The sequence below is a fragment of the Rhipicephalus microplus genome, chromosome 1, assembly GCF_043290135.1.
Source record: "Rhipicephalus microplus isolate Deutch F79 chromosome 1, USDA_Rmic, whole genome shotgun sequence".
Taxonomy (NCBI): Eukaryota; Metazoa; Arthropoda; class Arachnida; order Ixodida; family Ixodidae; genus Rhipicephalus; species Rhipicephalus microplus.
The window spans coordinates 101,291,940-101,310,061 of record NC_134700.1 but is presented as its reverse complement, the minus strand read 5'-3'; the positions used below and the strand labels follow the sequence as shown (position 1 = coordinate 101,310,061).

The 18,122-nt window shown below is 44.2% G+C and overlaps 1 protein-coding gene across 1 annotated transcript in view; it reads left to right on the top strand.

Moving 5' to 3' along the window:
• The window catches only part of LOC142796244 (uncharacterized), an 88,593-nt gene that overhangs the window by 41,529 nt on the left and 28,942 nt on the right, over nt 1-18,122 (top strand). Inside the window, exon 4 of the mRNA XM_075886440.1 lies at nt 13,707-13,832. Coding sequence (XP_075742555.1) covers nt 13,707-13,832 — 126 coding nt within the window. The remainder of the gene's footprint in view (nt 1-13,706; nt 13,833-18,122) is intronic.

Sequence of the window (18,122 nt, the reverse complement as noted above, 5' to 3'; positions counted from 1 at the left end):
TTCCAGTGTATCACATTTAAAGTGGCATGGCGTGGCAGAGACACATTTCGACAATCTTCACTTCTGCTTTTCGGAAACTGTGCATTATTAAAAATGAAGCTTGCAAACGCTACAAAGACTGTTAAACTTCAAGCGTATATTGCTAGTACCAGACCTAAATTGGAGTGTGCATCCGTCGTATGGGATCCATACACAAAAAGGGATATACAGAGCTTAGAAGGGCTACAAAGAAAAACCATCAGATTTATATTTAGCAAATACAAAACACTAGATTCTCCAACTCAAATCATGAAAGCATGTAATATCGACGCACTAAATGTCCACGGAAGAATCAGTCCACTGAAATTGTTGCGTAATATATTATTCTGTAAGCTTAGTCTGCATGCGCCCTCATGAAGCCCTTGAACGTCATGCCATGTTGAATATTGGATCACTGCGACTATTATATAACTTATTGTGCGAGTATTGTGCTGCATTGCTGCTGTCTTTCAATTCTTTGTTTAAAAAACACTTTATTACTGAACTGATGTATTGAATACGGTTCCAGCCTTGTTATCAGTTAATTTATGCTGTTCTTCTTGATTTTATAAACCCACTTCTGCCTTGGTCGTGCTGGCCTGCAGTATTATGGAATAATAAATACTTAAATAAAAGAATTATTAATCATTAAATAAATAAAACCAGCTGTAAGCGACGCTGCGAGTAGCAATTGCAGCTGTTCTACTTCGGGTCTCAAAAACTGTGTCATTTATTGATTCTGAAACTTCCAAAGCTTTGCAATAGCTGAAGGGCGTAAACGCAAACTAGGATCACTTACATAATGCACAAGCGCAGTCCTTTCCTGAAACCGGCACTGTCAGTACGCGAGCCGTGACAAAAAGAAGTCTTTTTAGTAAGCCGTCCAATGCATCATTCATACGCGGCAGGGTAACGCTCATCATTGAGCGTTATGTTGTTAGGAAGTAATCCACAGTAACCATTAGTCTTGATTTTTATTTATATACAAACCCGCTGCAGTTTTACCGAAGGGCTGGCGTTTGTAGAAATATGGTGATGACATTTTTGATGGGACAGTTGAGTGCCATAATTGGCTGCTGAGCAGTACACGTAGATGTTAAACGTTGCGACATCAAAATCATCACGTACGTGCAATATTATTTTAGGCAAGCTTCTAAATTACAGTCATTTTAGTAAAAAAAGACTAAAAACAAGAACAGCTTATGCATAAATGAAAAGTTTCACGTCCACTTTCAGATAGACTAATTTCTTAACTTTACTTTAAAAAACAAGGCGTCAATCGAGAGGCTGTACCTATCATGTATCCCGTTCAACACTCCAAGAAAAAAAAAGAGGCAACGCCAGGTCTTTGAAAATTTTAAAAGGAAACATTTCGCGCGAGTTTAGCCTAACACCACCATATCGTTTCTTGAGGTTGCAATCGCAGTAATGACATCACACCATCAGCTTATGCAAAAAAAAAGAAAAGACGTTCTGTAATTACTCTCAGCTTTGAGCCCAATAGTTGAGGCAGTAGGTAAATATATCGCAAAATCTGTGGTCATGCAGTGTGTATAACGTTAGTTCTGGTGTATCTGTTTGCGTAACGGCGATTGTGATTGCAATGTAGGCTATCGGCTTTTACAACAATGAAATAAACGTTCCTGGTGAACTCTAGACGATGACTCAGTAAACCATATAGCATTGCTCTAGCCCGCTGCACAATGCTGCGCATAATATTCATATCAGCCCACTGTAGCGCCCTTTCTCTTATTGAAAGTAGTAAAATTTCAGGATCCCTTTATTATTGCGTCTCTCATAATCATATGATGGTTCAGGGTCGTTGAAAATCACGTATTAATCAAATAAATTTTTCCTTTTGACAATACTCCCGTCTGCATTGCGACGTGAGTGCCGGTGTTATTTCTGCCCACAAGCGACTCGTGCCTGCCTTGGTGCGCCGATGACATCCGCACTTCTAGGTTTACGCAAAAGCGTCCGTCCACCTTGCTCTGTCCAATAATTCAACCTAGGCACCTCCTCAGCGGCTTCGTATCCTGGCAGTTTGGGCTAGTTGGTATGACATGCCGATAGTTATAGTGCGAGATCGGAATGACGTTCCGTTTTCGTGCTATAACAAGCGGCTCCTTAGCATGAACTCATCTATACTAAATAACGTGATATCTACCAGACTTTTTCTGTGTTCATTTTTTTTATTGTAGCTAGGTCAAGTCAGCAGCGAGTGCGAGAATATTATGAAATTACACAATCACTTGACACAAAAGACACAGACCTGACATAACGCAGGATGAATAAAACGATAAAATAACTCTATCTATGTAATAAATACTGCTGGCAGTTTGCACTGAGTCGCGGAAAGCTTGACACAGCAAGAACGTGCCCGTCGCCTTTCGTAGATTCCGTCGACCGACACGTCAATCCTCGAGATGCAGGCTTTCGCCTCGGTCGTTATGTCTCCTTTTCATCTTCTCTGGGCAACCAGTTACACTCTCCACTCCTCCTTTTTACCCCCTATTTTCATCACGCCTCTCCTCCTCACGCCCACTTACCTTTCCCACTGTCTGCCACGGTGGAGCAGCGGTTAGAGTGCTTGGCTGCTGACCCGAAGATCGCTGGTTCAAACCCGGCCGAAGCGGTCGCATTTCGATGGAGGTAAAATGGTAGAAGCCAGTTTACTGTGCGATGCCAGGGCACGTTATAAAACATCAGTTAATCCAAATTTACAGATGACTTCAATACGGCGTCTCGCATAATCACATCATGGTTTTGGAACATGAAAGCTTCAGACACTATTCTGCCTTTCCCCCCCTCTTGCTTACCATACTATAGAAGGCTATGCCGGGCTCTGCTAGCGTCTCTGTATAAGCGAGTAATCGGGAGGTTCATCTACTGATCCAGAGTACGCGGGATAAAATTCCTTGTCGTGAATAATCTTTTTTCGGCAAACATTTTTCTTTTCTTTGACGTTCTTTATATCTCTCTTTCCGTCTCTGTTTCTCTCTCTTGCCTGATGTCCGTGCCGTTGCGGTGATTGGTGGGATTTTCCAAGTTCCGTGGAACACACCCGTTGTTGATTATGATAGTTTTTGGAACGCTCTCGCACTTCCCACAATTTGCTTCGATATAGAGCACCTTCTATGTTAATAATCTGTGATATTTTGCGCCCCAAAATCTAGCCATAATTATGAGGAACGCCGCGGTGGAGTACTTCAAAAACTTCGACCATCCAGTTTTTGTGCACTTACACCGCACAATACACGTGCCTCAGCCATTCCATCTCCATCGAAGCAGGACCACCGCGACTGGGATCTCACGCGCCCGTTTCGGTTTGCCAGTCTCTTTAATAAAGCGGTACGGGCACCTTTTCTTGAAAGTGGGTTTACTCTGCCATACATGTCTTCTGTGTACAGAGATGGCTTTGAGCTAGCGTGAACCTTAGCAAATGCTCATAAGATATTTTATCCTCAAATTAATGTGAATTTCCCCATGGCGTACCTGGCGACGCTCGCTCGACGTCAGATTACACTACTGATTGTGACTTCACGCTCTGCAGTCTGGCTGGTTGTGATTACGTCGGATACCGAAACTTCCAAGATGGCCGCTTGTGCTTCACCAACGGAACAGCGGTGGGGAGTGGTCGCGGAAGCGACACTACATCTTGTGCGAAAACGTGACGAGAAGCTAATGCTGTATTTTGACGTCAGGATACAATAGTAACTGAAACTAGCATTTAAAACATACGGTAATTACTTTTTCGGGGTGCACTCAGGCTTAACAATACACCTTCTATGCTATTGAGGACTCGCGCTCTTATTTGACGCAAAAAAAGTAACAATTATTTTCGTGTCAGCTGTACGCATTTGAACGTGGTAGTTTACTTTACAACTTATTAGTATAGTGTGTGCTCCTCACCACCAAATGCTGAGATAGCCACCGCCAGTACCATTCTTGATATGTGTGGTTTAAAGTCCCAGAGAGAGAGAGAGAGAGAATAAAATAAGAGAAAGGCAGGGAGGTTAACCAGAAAGGGGAGCATCCGGTTTGCTACCCTGCACTAGAAGAAGGGAATGGAGAAGAAAGGTGGGAAAGAAGGCGTAGAGGGAAATAGACGCCCGCAAAAAAAAAGGGAGGGGGGGGCTGGGGTGCTATAGTCTATACAATAGGCCGCTGCCACGCAAAAAGTTCAGTAAGGCCTTCACTGATTTTCTCTGAGCACACAAGTCATGTCGCCTTTCAAGCACTGATTGTTCAGACAAAGGTCTGCCGTCAAGGTGAGCTAACGCAGCAGCTAGTTGCCGTCTTTGCACGCTGTAACGAGGGCAGTAACAGAGAACGTGCTCTATAGTTTCATCACTGCCGCAACGACCGCAAGCAGCACTGTCTGCCATGCCGATTTGGAAGGCGAAAGCTTTGATGAAGGCGACATCAAGCCATAGTCAGTAAAGCACCGTTGTCTCGAGTCGAGAGAGTCCAGAAGGAGGCCGGAGTCGACGAGACGTGTCCAGTCTATGCAGTCGCGTGTGCCGTAAGCACTCGGCGTTCCAGAGGGATTTTATTTTTGCATTAGCGATTTTTTGGATTGTCATTGCAGCATCAGTCCTTGAAAATGGTATAGATTCTTCTTAATCATTTTCGTGTGCTGAACGAGCAGCTGCATCGGCATGTTCGTTACCTAATATGCCGCAGTAACTTGGAAGCCACTGAAACGTGATTCTGTGTTCTTCGTCGAAGAGGTGGTGAAGCAGCTCTCTAATTTCCAGCACTAGTTGTTCATGAGGTCCCCGGCGCAAGGCCGGGGACCTCATCAAACACTGTATTGCTGCCTTAGAGTCCGTGAACACGCTCCATTTCTTGGCTTCTTGGTGTTTGATGATTTTAACTGCGCTACGTAGAGCAGCAAAATCCGCAGCTGTAGATGATGTCTGGTGGGATAACCGAAACTTCACCATTGTCGCTGTTGCAGGAAAGATCACCGACCCAGCAGACCCATCCACTTTTGTTGAAGCGTCAGTATATAGATGAATATGCTCACTGTACTTCTCATATAACAAGAGAAGAGAAAGCTGCTTTAGCGCTGGAGACGAGAGCCGGGCTTTTGACCCTATGCCTGGAACCGTGAGTTCAACATGTGCATAAGTCATACTCCATGGGGGAGTTGAAATTCTGGATGGAGTTGTATATCCCATAGGAATGCGTTTGCGATGTGACAAGACTGTCTGGCAAAATGAGGCACAAGGTCTTTCTTCTGGCAGTGAAGCTAGATGATGGGCAGGGGTGCGAGTAAGATGCCTCACGTGTGCTCTGAGCACTTCCATTATGATATGCGTCTTGAGCGGGTAGTCATTAGCGATCTCGATTGTCTCAGCTGTTGATGAACATCGCGGTAGCCCCAGACAAACTCGCAGAGCCATAGCCTGGATGCTTTCTAGAGTCCGAATGCTGGTTCTACAGGTATTGGTCAACACAGGCAAACTGTAGCGCAAATAGCCAAGAAAAAGCGTCTTGTACAATTGCATCATTGCATGTACTGAAGTCCCCCAAGTTTTTCCTCCATGATACTTGAATAAGTTAGCAATTTCTGTCAGCCTCTTCTTCAAGTGGACCACATGTGGGCCCCAGCAGAGGTCTCTATCATGAATACGCCTGGAAATCTGTGCGTCCTGACATATGGTATGACGTGGCCATCGATAAATATAGCGTATGGTCTCATTGGCTTTCGACTAAAAGCAATCAATGCGCATTTCGCCGGCGAGATTTTCCGACCCTATTCTTTGAGGTACACTGACACCAACGTCACAGCTTTCTGAAGTCTTGCGCGTACCTGAGGTCTAGTCACGCCAAATGCACAGACGCAGATATCGTCAGCGTACATGGATAACTTGACCACACTTGGCAGTCATTCTACAAGACCAATGAGAATGAGGTTGAAGAGGGTTGGACTCAAGACGCCACCTTGCGGAACTCCACAATGCGTTGGGTGTTGGGAGGTTGGACCATCTGCAGTGTTCACAAATAACGTCCGCCCTTGTAAATAACTGCGTATCCAACAATACAGTTGTCCGCCTAGGCCCACTGACTTAATGGCTTCGAGGATGGCGTCTTGAAGAACATTGTCGTATAGTCCTATTACGTCAAGGAACATGGCAGCAGATAGTCGTTTACATGCCTTTTGATGCTGGACATATGTGACGAGATCTATAACATTTTCGATCGAACATCAGTGTTGGCAAAAACCCGCCGTGGCGTTCGGATATATCTCATAGTATTCAAGGTACCATTCAAGCCTGGCCAAGATCATTCTCTCCATTGCCTTTCCTACGCAACTTTAAAGGGCGATCAGTCGGTAAGAGGTAATGTCCAGGGAGATTTGTCAGGCTTAAAAATCGGTACCAAGCGTCTAATCTTCCAATCTCACGGAACCACGCCAACTTGCCAGAAATCGTTGAAGACGTTAAAGAGTGCTTCTCGTGCCCATTTACCAAGGTTGCCCAGCATCCTGTATGAAATGTCGTCCGGGCCAGTCGACGACGACATATTACATAAGACGAGCGCCGCATCGAGCTCCTGTGATGTAAACGGTAGATCCATGCACGGGTACCGTGAGTGAGGAACATGATTCACTGTATGTATGCTTGTGTACGTTGTCTGGCTCACGGTCATAGCGCAGAAATCTTCTGCTACCTCAATTTCGTGCCGGCGATGAAAAAGTGCAAGGGCTTCGAAGGAAAGCGCTGCTCTGGAACAGAACATAGGCCTCGCACAATTCTCCATATCTGAGACAGTGGTTTATGAGTATCTAGCGACGCAAAAAATTTCCTCCATCGTTGGGTGTCTAATTTGTCGAGGCGTTGTTGTATCTTCTTTTGGATTCCCAAACCACCATATGATTATGATAGACATCGTAGTGGAGGACTCCCGAAATTTCGACCACCTGGGGTTCTTTAACGTGCACCCAATCTGAGCACACAGGCCTACAACATTTCCGCCTCCATCAGAAATGCAGCCGCTGCAGCCGGGATTCGAGCCCGCAACCTGCGGGTCAGCAGCCGAGTACCTTAGCCACTAGACCACTGCGGCGGGGCACCTGTCCCATCTTCTTTCGCCCACTAATATATCAAGTAACAGCCGTTCTTGCGGCCGCCTAAGACTAGACGAAATACTTGGAGAACAGTAGCTTAGCAGGGGGGCGGGAAGGTTAGGCTTCAACTCTTCCACCCTCCCCGTTTATTTGTAGGTTTGTATATATATATATATATATATATATATATATATATATATATATATATATATATATATATATATATATATATATATATATTCAATGGGCCAGTTAATCTTCGTGAAGGTATGGAATATGGCACAACGGGAGCGTTGTCAACAAGGATAAATATATTTATTTCCCAACAGTTTCGGGAGGGGACCTCCCTTCATCAGGGGATGAGTTATACTGACATGAGCTTCCAAACTTCCTTGCTGCCGCGTCCCTCTCGCCTTGAAAGACGTTTGCGAGAGTGAGAGGGAACTGAAAGAAGGAAAAAAAAGAGAAAAAAGACGAAAAAAGAAAGAAAAGAAAGAAAGTAAAAAAGAGGAAGAACCACTGTCAACACTGAGAACGAAGCCAACTGTCCGTCTACATCCACCTACGGCTGATATCACGTGCTGTTCAGTTCTTGGCGTGTGTCGGGCCACCCAAGATTGTCGCCGCGGTGCCGGGAGGGTCCGGGACGGCGTGCCTAAAGAAAGGGGTTTCCCCGTAATTGGTCGTTCGGCGGGCGGCGGGCGGTGTGTGTAAAGGAAAGGTTTCTCGTTAATGGGTCGGTCGGCTATTTACCTTTAATCTTCGTCCGTTTCCCTTCAACGGTCATGAAGTGGTAGGTGAACGTAAACACTTTGTATGTGCATGTAAAAAAAAAAAGGAGAGGGACAGTGTACACGTACGAGTCAGTCAGAAAAAAGCATGGTCTCCAGCTATCAATCTTTGTCACCAATTTTCTCCTGGCTTACTTCTCGGAGGCAGTTGAGTTTTCCGGGGTCCTCGTTGATACCGGCTACTAATGTACGAAATTTGAAAATAAAATATGCCTCACGCTGTTCGCGCTCGCGTCTGTTTGAAAAACCGGACTGTAAAAGAGTTACGCTAATATTTTTAAAACTGTGGTTTGGCAGGCGCAGATGTCTAGATAAAGGTAGCTTCGGCAGTGAAGTGGCGTGGTACCGGTGATTATTGAACCGCAGCCGAAATGGCGTGTTTGTTTGGCCGATATATTCTTGTCCGCAGATGTTGCAATGTAGCATGTATATTACGTTACTGGAGTCACAATTAGGGCTTTCAGTTATGCAGAATTTGAAATCCGAGAAGTTCGCTTTGGATTCACGTGTTGTGAGCATCTGTGGGCATACCTTGCATCGAGATTTTCCGCAGGGATGGCACCCTGATTGAATTTTGGGGGTGTTTGTTTTTGCCCTGACAAGAATGTCCTTCAGATTTTTATCCCGGCGGTACACCACGTGAGGTGGCTTCGCGAAAATAGAAGTTAGTCGTTTGCTTTGCCTGATTATGTTGAAATGGCGGGAAAGTACGTTGTTGATTCGTGGCGCTGATGAGGAGTAAGTTAGTACAAGGTTCGTTTGGGAAGTCGTTTTAGGTACTTTGTTTGGTCCCTTAATTATATCATTCCTGTTAACGTTGCGAGCACGTAGTATGGCATCGTCAATAATGTCTTCCGGATAATTTTGTTTCAATAAGGAATGCTTTAGGTGTTCCGCGTGTCTGTCAAATTCCCGCATATCGGTGCATATTCTTCGGTACCGGTGGGCCTGAGAATATGGAATACCCGTTTTGCAATGCTTTGGGTGGCTGCTGTTGAAATGTAGGTACATTTGACGGTCTGTAGGCTTTTTGTAAAGGTTTGTTGACAAGCGGTCATTTTCGACCGTGACAGTAACGTCCAAAAAGTTAATGCTAGTTTTGGAAATTTTGTGCGTGAATTTTATTGATGGGTGGCATTTGTTAAAATCCTCTATGAAGCGGAAAAGACTTCCCTCATCATGGTTCCATATCATAAAAATATCGTCTAAGTATCTTCTGTAGTAGAAAGGTTTCAAGGTGCGTCCCTCAATGAATGGGATTTCAAGTGAAGCCATAAAGGTGCTCGCGAAGTTTGGGGCCATTTTCGTGCCCATTGCAGTGCCACTGACCTGAAGGAAATGCTTGCCGTTGAACTCAAAATGGTTATAATTTAGTACAAGTTCAAGAAGTGTAAACAGTACCTCGCCACTTACACTAGTTGATGAGTCAGATTTTACATATTCAGAAACCATAGCCGCTATTCCGTCATGGTGGGGTATGTTGGTGTACAGTGAGCAGACGTCCATGGTCACCTAATCCTAATTGCAATCCTAATCAGTGCAATCCTAATCAAAACATCCTTACTCTCGAATATGACGCTGACACTCCCGTGCCACGTGATAGCCAAGAGCAGCCGAAAACTTATGAGGAAAATGTCCTCAATCTGTCAAACACAACACTCACACCCGCTCAGCTTCAACTTTTGTCGAGAGGCTTGACCTTTTGTCCATCATCCGGTAAATTCAATGAATTTGAACTGTATCAAGACCTCGATAACTTTCCGCGTAATCTCCGCCTCCGTGAATACTTTCATGATCGCAAGGACTGTACGAACGAGAATAGAGTGATTGGTGGTGACAGATCATGGTGTCCGGGTGAGCAGAGGGACAAACACCTCGATATGTATATATCAGCAGTTCAAAAAGATATCATCAGAGCGTATGAAAAAAATCGGCCATTTCGAAACAACATATCAAAGTCAGAACGAAGGGCACTCGATGAACTACGAAAAAACACTGGAATTACTATCAAACCGGCTGATAAAGGAGGCTGCATAGTAATTCTAAATACGTCGGACTACTTAAAGGAAGGGGAACGACAGCTATCAGACACAAAATTCTACAAAGAACTTCCAACGGACCCGACTCCCGAATTTGAAAGGGAGATAAAAGTAACCCTAAACAATCTCCGCCGGGACGAGAAAATTACCGGCAAAATGTTAAAAGCAATGTTACCGGCCCACTCTGTTCCCGGTCGATTCTATTTGCTCCCCAAAATACACAAGGCAGGTAATCCGGGACGTCCGATAGTATCCAGTAACAGCACACCAACAGAAAATATATCAGAATTCATCAATTCCTTAATAAAAAACATCCCCCCAAATTTTCCCTATTACCTAAAGGACACAAACCACTTCATCTGCGAAACTTCAAGTCTTGACATCCCAGGCGGCAGTTTTCTGGTGACCATGGACGTCTGCTCACTGTACACCAACATACCCCACCATGACGGAATAGCGGCTATGGTTTCTGAATATGTAAAATCTGACTCATCAACTAGTGTAAGTGGCGAGGTACTGTTTACACTTCTTGAACTTGTACTAAATTATAACCATTTTGAGTTGAACGGCAAGCATTTCCTTCAGGTCAGTGGCACTGCAATGGGCACGAAAATGGCCCCAAACTTCGCGAGCACCTTTATGGCTTCACTTGAAATCCCATTCATTGAGGGACGCACCTTGAAACCTTTCTACTACAGAAGATACTTAGACGATATTTTTATGATATGGAACCATGATGAGGGAAGTCTTTTCCGCTTCATAGAGGATTTTAACAAATGCCACCCGTCAATAAAATTCACGCACAAAATTTCCAAAACTAGCATTAACTTTTTGGACGTTACTGTCACGGTCGAAAATGACCGCTTGTCAACAAACCTTTACAAAAAGCCTACAGACCGTCAAATGTACCTACATTTCAACAGCAGCCACCCAAAGCATTGCAAAACGGGTATTCCATATTCTCAGGCCCACCGGTACCGAAGAATATGCACCGATATGCGGGAATTTGACAGACACGCGGAACACCTAAAGCATTCCTTATTGAAACAAAATTATCCGGAAGACATTATTGACGATGCCATACTACGTGCTCGCAACGTGAACAGGAATGATATAATTAAGGGACCAAACAAGGTACCTAAAACGACTTCCCAAACGAACCTTGTACTAACTTACTCCTCATCAGCGCCACGAATCAACAACATACTTTCCCGCCATTTCAACATAATCAGGCAAAGCAAACGACTAACTTCTATTTTCGCGAAGCCACCTCACGTGGTGTACCGCCGGGATAAAAATCTGAAGGACATTCTTGTCAGGGCAAAAACAAACACCCCCAAAATTCAATCAGGGTGCCATCCCTGCGGAAAATCTCGATGCAAGGTATGCCCACAGATGCTCACAACACGTGAATCCAAAGCGAACTTCTCGGATTTCAAATTCTGCATAACTGAAAGCCTTAATTGTGACTCCAGTAACGTAATATACATGCTACATTGCAACATCTGCGGACAAGAATATATCGGCCAAACAAACACGCCATTTCGGCTGCGGTTCAATAATCACCGGTACCACGCCACTTCACTGCCGAAGCTACCTTTATCTAGACATCTGCGCCTGCCAAACCACAGTTTTAAAAATATTAGCGTAACTCTTTTACAGTCCGGTTTTTCAAACAGACGCGAGCGCGAACAGCGTGAGGCATATTTTATTTTCAAATTTCGTACATTAGTAGCCGGTATCAACGAGGACCCCGGAAAACTCAACTGCCTCCGAGAAGTAAGCCAGGAGAAAATTGGTGACAAAGATTGATAGCTGGAGACCATGCTTTTTTATGACTGACTCGTACGTGTACACTGTCCCTCTCCTTTTTTTTTTTTTACATGCACATACAAAGTGTTTACGTTCACCTACCACTTCATGACCGTTGAAGGGAAACGGACGAAGATTAAAGGTAAATAGCCGACCGACCCATTAACGAGAAACCTTTCCTTTACACACACCGCCCGCCGCCCGCCGAACGACCAATTACGGGGAAACCCCTTTCTTTAGGCACGCCGTCCCGGACCCTCCCGGCACCGCGGCGACAATCTTGGGTGGCCCGACACACGCCAAGAACTGAACAGCACGTGATATGAGCCGTAGGTGGATGTAGACAGACAGTTGGCTTCGTTCTCAGTGTTGACAGTGGTTCTTCCTCTTTTTTACTTTCTTTCTTTTCTTTCTTTTTTCGTCTTTTTTCTCTTTTTTTTTCCTTCTTCTAGTTCCCTCTCACTCTCGCAAACGTCTTTCAAGGCGAGAGGGACGCGGCAGCAAGGAAGTTTGGAAGCTCATGTCAGTATAACTCATCCCCTGATGAAGGGAGGTCCCCTCCCGAAACTGTTGGGAAATAAATATATTTATCCTTGTTTTGTTGACAACGCTCCCGTTGTGCCATATCCCATATATATATATATATATATATATATATATATATATATATACATTTCATTGGTTCTAATAACTTCCCCTGTAAATTCCTTGGCATCACTGTCTGTTAGATCTCATTATTATTGTGTTAAAACACGGAAAAACGAGCCCTTAGGTATACACTTCTTTCTCTTATTTCATTAAACGAGGGTCTCGTACTGGCAGACTTGGTGTCATTAGGTTGTATACGAGGGACTATTAATCAGCTGCCCGCTCATAATAAGTTCACGTGCTACGTGACGCCAAACATGCGCATAAAATAGTGTTTTCACACTCGCCGCTTGGCTTATAGATGGCGCTGACTGTCACTCCTACTTCTAAATTAACATATGAACCCAAAAAAGTGGATGGAGGGAAGGCCGCTTTGGTAGCTCAGTGGTTAGAGCATCGAACGCGTTATTCGAAGGTCGTAAGTTCGATTCCATCCCACGGCTGGTTATTTCTTCATCCACTTTTCTTTCTTCTTATTTACATTCCATTGGTTCTAATAACTTCCCCTGTGCATTCCTTGGCATTACTGTCTGTCAGATCTCATTGATATTCTGTTCAAACACGGAAAAACGAGCCTTTAGGTATACACTTCTTTCTCTTATTTTTTATATATTATATATATATATATATATATATATATATATATATATATATATATATATATATATAGAGAGAGAGAGAGAGAGAGAGAGAGAGACGCACACACGATCGCACACATGCATGAACATACAAAAAAGTATGGATCAAAACTCTCGCACTTCTAGAAAGTAACTTCTAGATAAGCTACTTGGTGGAATGAGTAAAAACGCCACAGTAGGCGAGTTTCGTGACTTATTATACTGTCTATAAGCCAACTATCTCTTGTGCCTTAGGTGCTAATATATACCTTCATAGTAGATCACGTTTCGAGCTCCTCGAGAAAAGGTAAAAGTTTGACATAACAATAACGGAATGAATTCTCCTAGACTTCATTATATAGCTTACTGGTGTTGGTCGATTAAGCAGTATAAGTTCTATTCCCGAGTAACCGCCCCCCCCCCCTCCTTCCTTTATTTTGTGCTCGGTGGCTTCCACCATGTACCTCTATGCTTGCTAAAGCATACTATGCTTGCTAAATCAAAGGGGTCTGTTTCCTTTTAATGCTCACGGAATTTGTAGAATGGAGCGAGCGTTTACGTACACTGTTTTCTGTGAGCGTAGACAGATGCGGCCAAGAGAAAGGATGCAGTGTGTGCGTGATACGTGCCAGATGCACTGCAACTTGCCTGTTGAAGCTCTGTGCAAAATAATATGCGTCTGATATTGTTCTTTTATCCACAGGTACATATCTTCGACGGGCATTTCCAGCGACGACGAGGCAGGCCAGTGTCTTGAGGATTGGATTGACTACGAATTGGGACGCACTAAATTTCAGGACAGTGCCGACTCAAGAGTGGAGTGGTTCAGGTGAGCCATGCAGCTTCTTGCCCCATCTTGTTAAAAAATGTTCGCATCCCTGTAAAACTACAACCAGCCGTCATACTTGCTGAATGCTTGCAACACGCCTGTAACGTGGGGGGATCATGTAAACCGACGATTTGGTATATATGACGGGTGCTGAAAATAAACCACAATTATTACGCAGTTGTGTACCCGAATACCTTTGCAAGACTTGTCGCGATGCCTATTATACGAAGAGCAATTTAGCGTGAACATTTATTCTCTTAAAGTGCTCAGGCCATAGAGCAGTTCGTCGGTGGTTGTCGAACACTATGTTTATTACGCTCGCACTGTATCATCTCATCTTTGGCTCGTTCCTTTGCGTTTGTTTAAATTTCGATTTTGATCGATAATTGACAGGACGGAGTAAGTGCACACTTCCACACATCTGTTCGTTTTAAACGTGTGCCTAGTTCAGGGGTCTCAAGCTAAACTAAGCGAGCGGGCCACAGTCACAGAAATTGCTCCAACAAAGACCCAGACAGTGAAAACACCAGAAGTGGTGGAGGAAGAGTGGATGAGGTAGACGAGACTTCGAAGAAAATATCACTCAATATTGCCATTTGAAATAAGCCCCTTACCTTATCTCATCTAAGCGTCTTATCTTAAGGGGAGTCGATGTCAGCTTTCGCAAAACAGCTTGATACTACTCTTTAGTGTGGCCTAAATTCTTGAAACTAGGTTTTCATTATGCAGCGTTGTTTCAACAAAGAGTGAACGCATAGTGTGCTACAAAAAAAGTAGTGCTTAAGACAAGTTATCTCTCTCTCTAGCTTTTCTGATGAAAGTGTTATTAGTCGCAACAGGCGAGAAAACAATGAAAATACCAATTAGCTAAGTCCCAGAGGTTTATTTGTTGAAAAGCCACAGGACAGGTGTTTGAGATCCCTTCAGTCTGAACTAAGATTAAGTAAAAAGGGTGTATTTTGGTCTCGCAACAAAATTCCTGATTGGCGTTACTTGTGCTTGCTTTCTTCGAAACTCCGCTTTGGCCACTATCCTACCAAGAGCGATAAGTCACGCTGAAGCGCGCATGCCATTCGTGACCTGAAAAGGCTGGACTCGTGGCGATAATGCAACCCAAGTAATACAAGATACATGACCACTGTTGTTGTTGGTCATATACGAGAAAAACAACCTGTTGCACGCACCGAAAAAAACCTGTACTCACTTTGGATGCTATGCCTGCAATTTTATCGGGGCTGCCAAATATACCTCACCGTGCAGCGAAAAAGCAGGAAAGCTTTGTGAAAACAACAGCTTCCATTGCCGACTTTTGGATGCGCCGGGGGCCAAAGGTTCAACTGCATCTGAAGTGTTTAACATGACCACTCAAAGTACGCCAAATTGATCGCATGTGGTGACAGCGACTCCACAGCATGGCGAAAATTAATGAGCAGGTACGCATGCAAAAGGCAGTGCTTTGACTTTAGCAGGGACGGGCCTCCTCAACGTCAAGAGGAGGATGCTTCTCAACACGATACTGTTGGTGTGGGCCTATGCGCTACAGTCAGTTTCTCATCACGCTGGAAAAGCAATTTCTTGTTTTAAATTCAGAGTGCATTTTTTTAGCTTTTAGCTGCCTCAGCTATGCCTGTTTGGAGCACGAAAATTTAATATTGAACCGGCATAGGGTCAAGAGCCTGGCTCTCGTATCCAGCACTAAAACAGCTGTCTCTGCTCTTGTTATATGAGAAGTACAGTGAGCATACTCATCTATATACTGACGCTTCAACTAAAGTGGATGGGTCTGCAGGGTCGGTGATCTTTCCTGCAACAGCGACAACGGTGAAGTTTCGGTTATACCACCAGACATCATCGACAGCTGAGGAACTTGCTGCTCTACGTAGCGCAGTTAAAATCATCAAACACCAAGAAGCCAAGAAATGGAGCGTTTTCACTGACTGTAAGGCAGCACTACAGTGTTTGATATTCGCCTTACGCCGAGGACCTCAAGAACAACTAGTGCTGGAAATTACAGAGCTGCTTCACCACCTCTTCGACGAAGGACACAGAACCACGTTTCAGTGGCTTCCAAGTCACTGCGACATATTGGGCAACGAACATGCCGATGCAGCTGCTCGATCAGCACACGAAAATGGTGAAGAAGAATCTATACTTTTTTCAAGGACTGATGCTGCGATGACCATCCGAAAAATCGCTAATGCAGAATTAAAATCCTTGGGGAATGCCGAGTGCTTACGGCACACGTGACTGCGTAGACTGGACACGTCTCGTCGACTCCAGCCTCCGCCTGGACTCTCTCGACTCGAGACAACGGTGCTTTGCCGACTATGGCTTGGTGTCGCCTTCACCAAATCTTTCGCCTTCAGAATCGACATGGCAGACAGTGCTGCTTGCGGTCATTGCAGCAGCGATGAAACTATAGAGCACGTTCTCTGTCACCACCCTCGTTAAAGCGCGCAAAGACGGCAACTAGCTGCTGCATTAGCTCGCCTTGACGAGAGACCTTCGTCTGAACAATCAGTGTTTGAAATGCGACATGATTTGTGTGCTCACAGAAAATCAGTGAAGGCCTTACTGAACATTTTGCGTGGCAGTGGCCTATTGTATAGACTGTAGCACCCCAGCTCCCCCCCCCCCTTTTTTTTTCACGCGTCTATATCCCTCTTCGCTTTCTTTCCCATCTATCTTCCCCATTCCTCTTTCCCCTAGTGCAGGGTAGCAAACCGGATGCTCCATTTTTCTGGTTAACCTCCCTGCCTTTCCCTCATTTTATTCTCTCTCTCTCTAATGTTGAACAGAAATCAATGTACTTACTATTTCTGTGATGCAGCCGTGAAAGTAACATATCAACCTTTCTTATTCGTGCTTCGCATATCATTGATTCCCACTGTACGTGGGATCTGCCAATAATTACGAGTTCACGTATGATTATTGACGTACAAAAACTTTACTGGCAATCATTCAAAGCTTTTCATGACTTCGCTGTTTTCGTGTGAAAGCTAGTATGAAAATGTACAACAGCGTTTTTTTGTGGCGCCTTTTTCTTCAGTTGTGCAATTATTTCCTTTAATGTCAATGTTAGATAGGTCATCACAGAGGGCATAGTTTTGACGTATAAGAACTTTACCACGTGAGTATTTATTACCAAGATCCCGGGGTCTCCCATCAAGCTGGAACGTTCTGTACGCAAGGGCTGCCCGGCAAGTCCACGCTTGTTTGCATTGTACATAGAGAGCTTTTGCTTAGTAATAATAGAAAACGAGACCATCCATGGGTTCAGGCTGCTTGACGTCGAGGTAAATGTTTTGGCATTCGCAGATGATGTAGCAGTGTGTTGTACCACCAAAAAAAGTGTACAAGAGACAGATTCCGTTGCTAAAATTTTGGAGAAATTACAGAAAGTCGTGTGAATTGGGCAAAGTGTCTGGGGCAGTGGCAAGGAGATAGGACATCAACCCCGGATATATATGCTAACTTTCGCTGGTTTTAAACTCCAGTAAAATAATAGGCGTACTTTTCCATCACTACAAAGGCACTACTGACTATTGCACGGAACAAATAAATAAACGCGCGAAAAGACAACGCAGTGCAACGAAAACTGTTTCTCAATGTTTGCCAGAGCAACTGTTAGCAACATACTAATAATGAGCAAATTATGGTATTTGACGCAGGTTTTGTGTGGCTCACGGGGGCACGTGCAAAAGCTTTTTTTCCTTTGTTTGTATGGTGGTTTACTTCAGAAAGATGTAGTAGGACGAATCCGTTCCGAAGAGTAAAAGAGGGGGGACTAAGCCTGTCGCATCTGTTCGTGCGACAACATGTTAATTGTTTTATTTTGTTTGGATATGTTCGACACCCCTTCTTGAGAACTGTATGCCAATACGCCTTGGTCGTGTTTTGCATAACTTTGTGGTTAGCACCGCAAGCATGTCCGGAGCCACGCGAGGTTTCTTTAAGGGAGTTGCGGACTGTGTACGCTTCTTGTCAGTTTGGTTTTCCAATGAATGCCTTTTTTCGGTAGGGCGAAAGAAATTGCATAAAGACATAAGCGACATGATTTTCCCGACTACTATGTATAGGTTATTCAATAACGGAGGAGAGGGCAGCGATGTTCTTAAAAGTGTTAAAAAACTGCAAATTCAGCTAAGCGCAAAAAGCTTTTTCTTTAATTTACATTTGCGTTACCGGTTAAGACTTTCTTAGAAGATATAGGTTTTTATATGCCATGGGGTTGGAACTGTTTGATCTGCAGAAAGCCGGAGACAATAGATCACGTTTCTTTGCATTGTT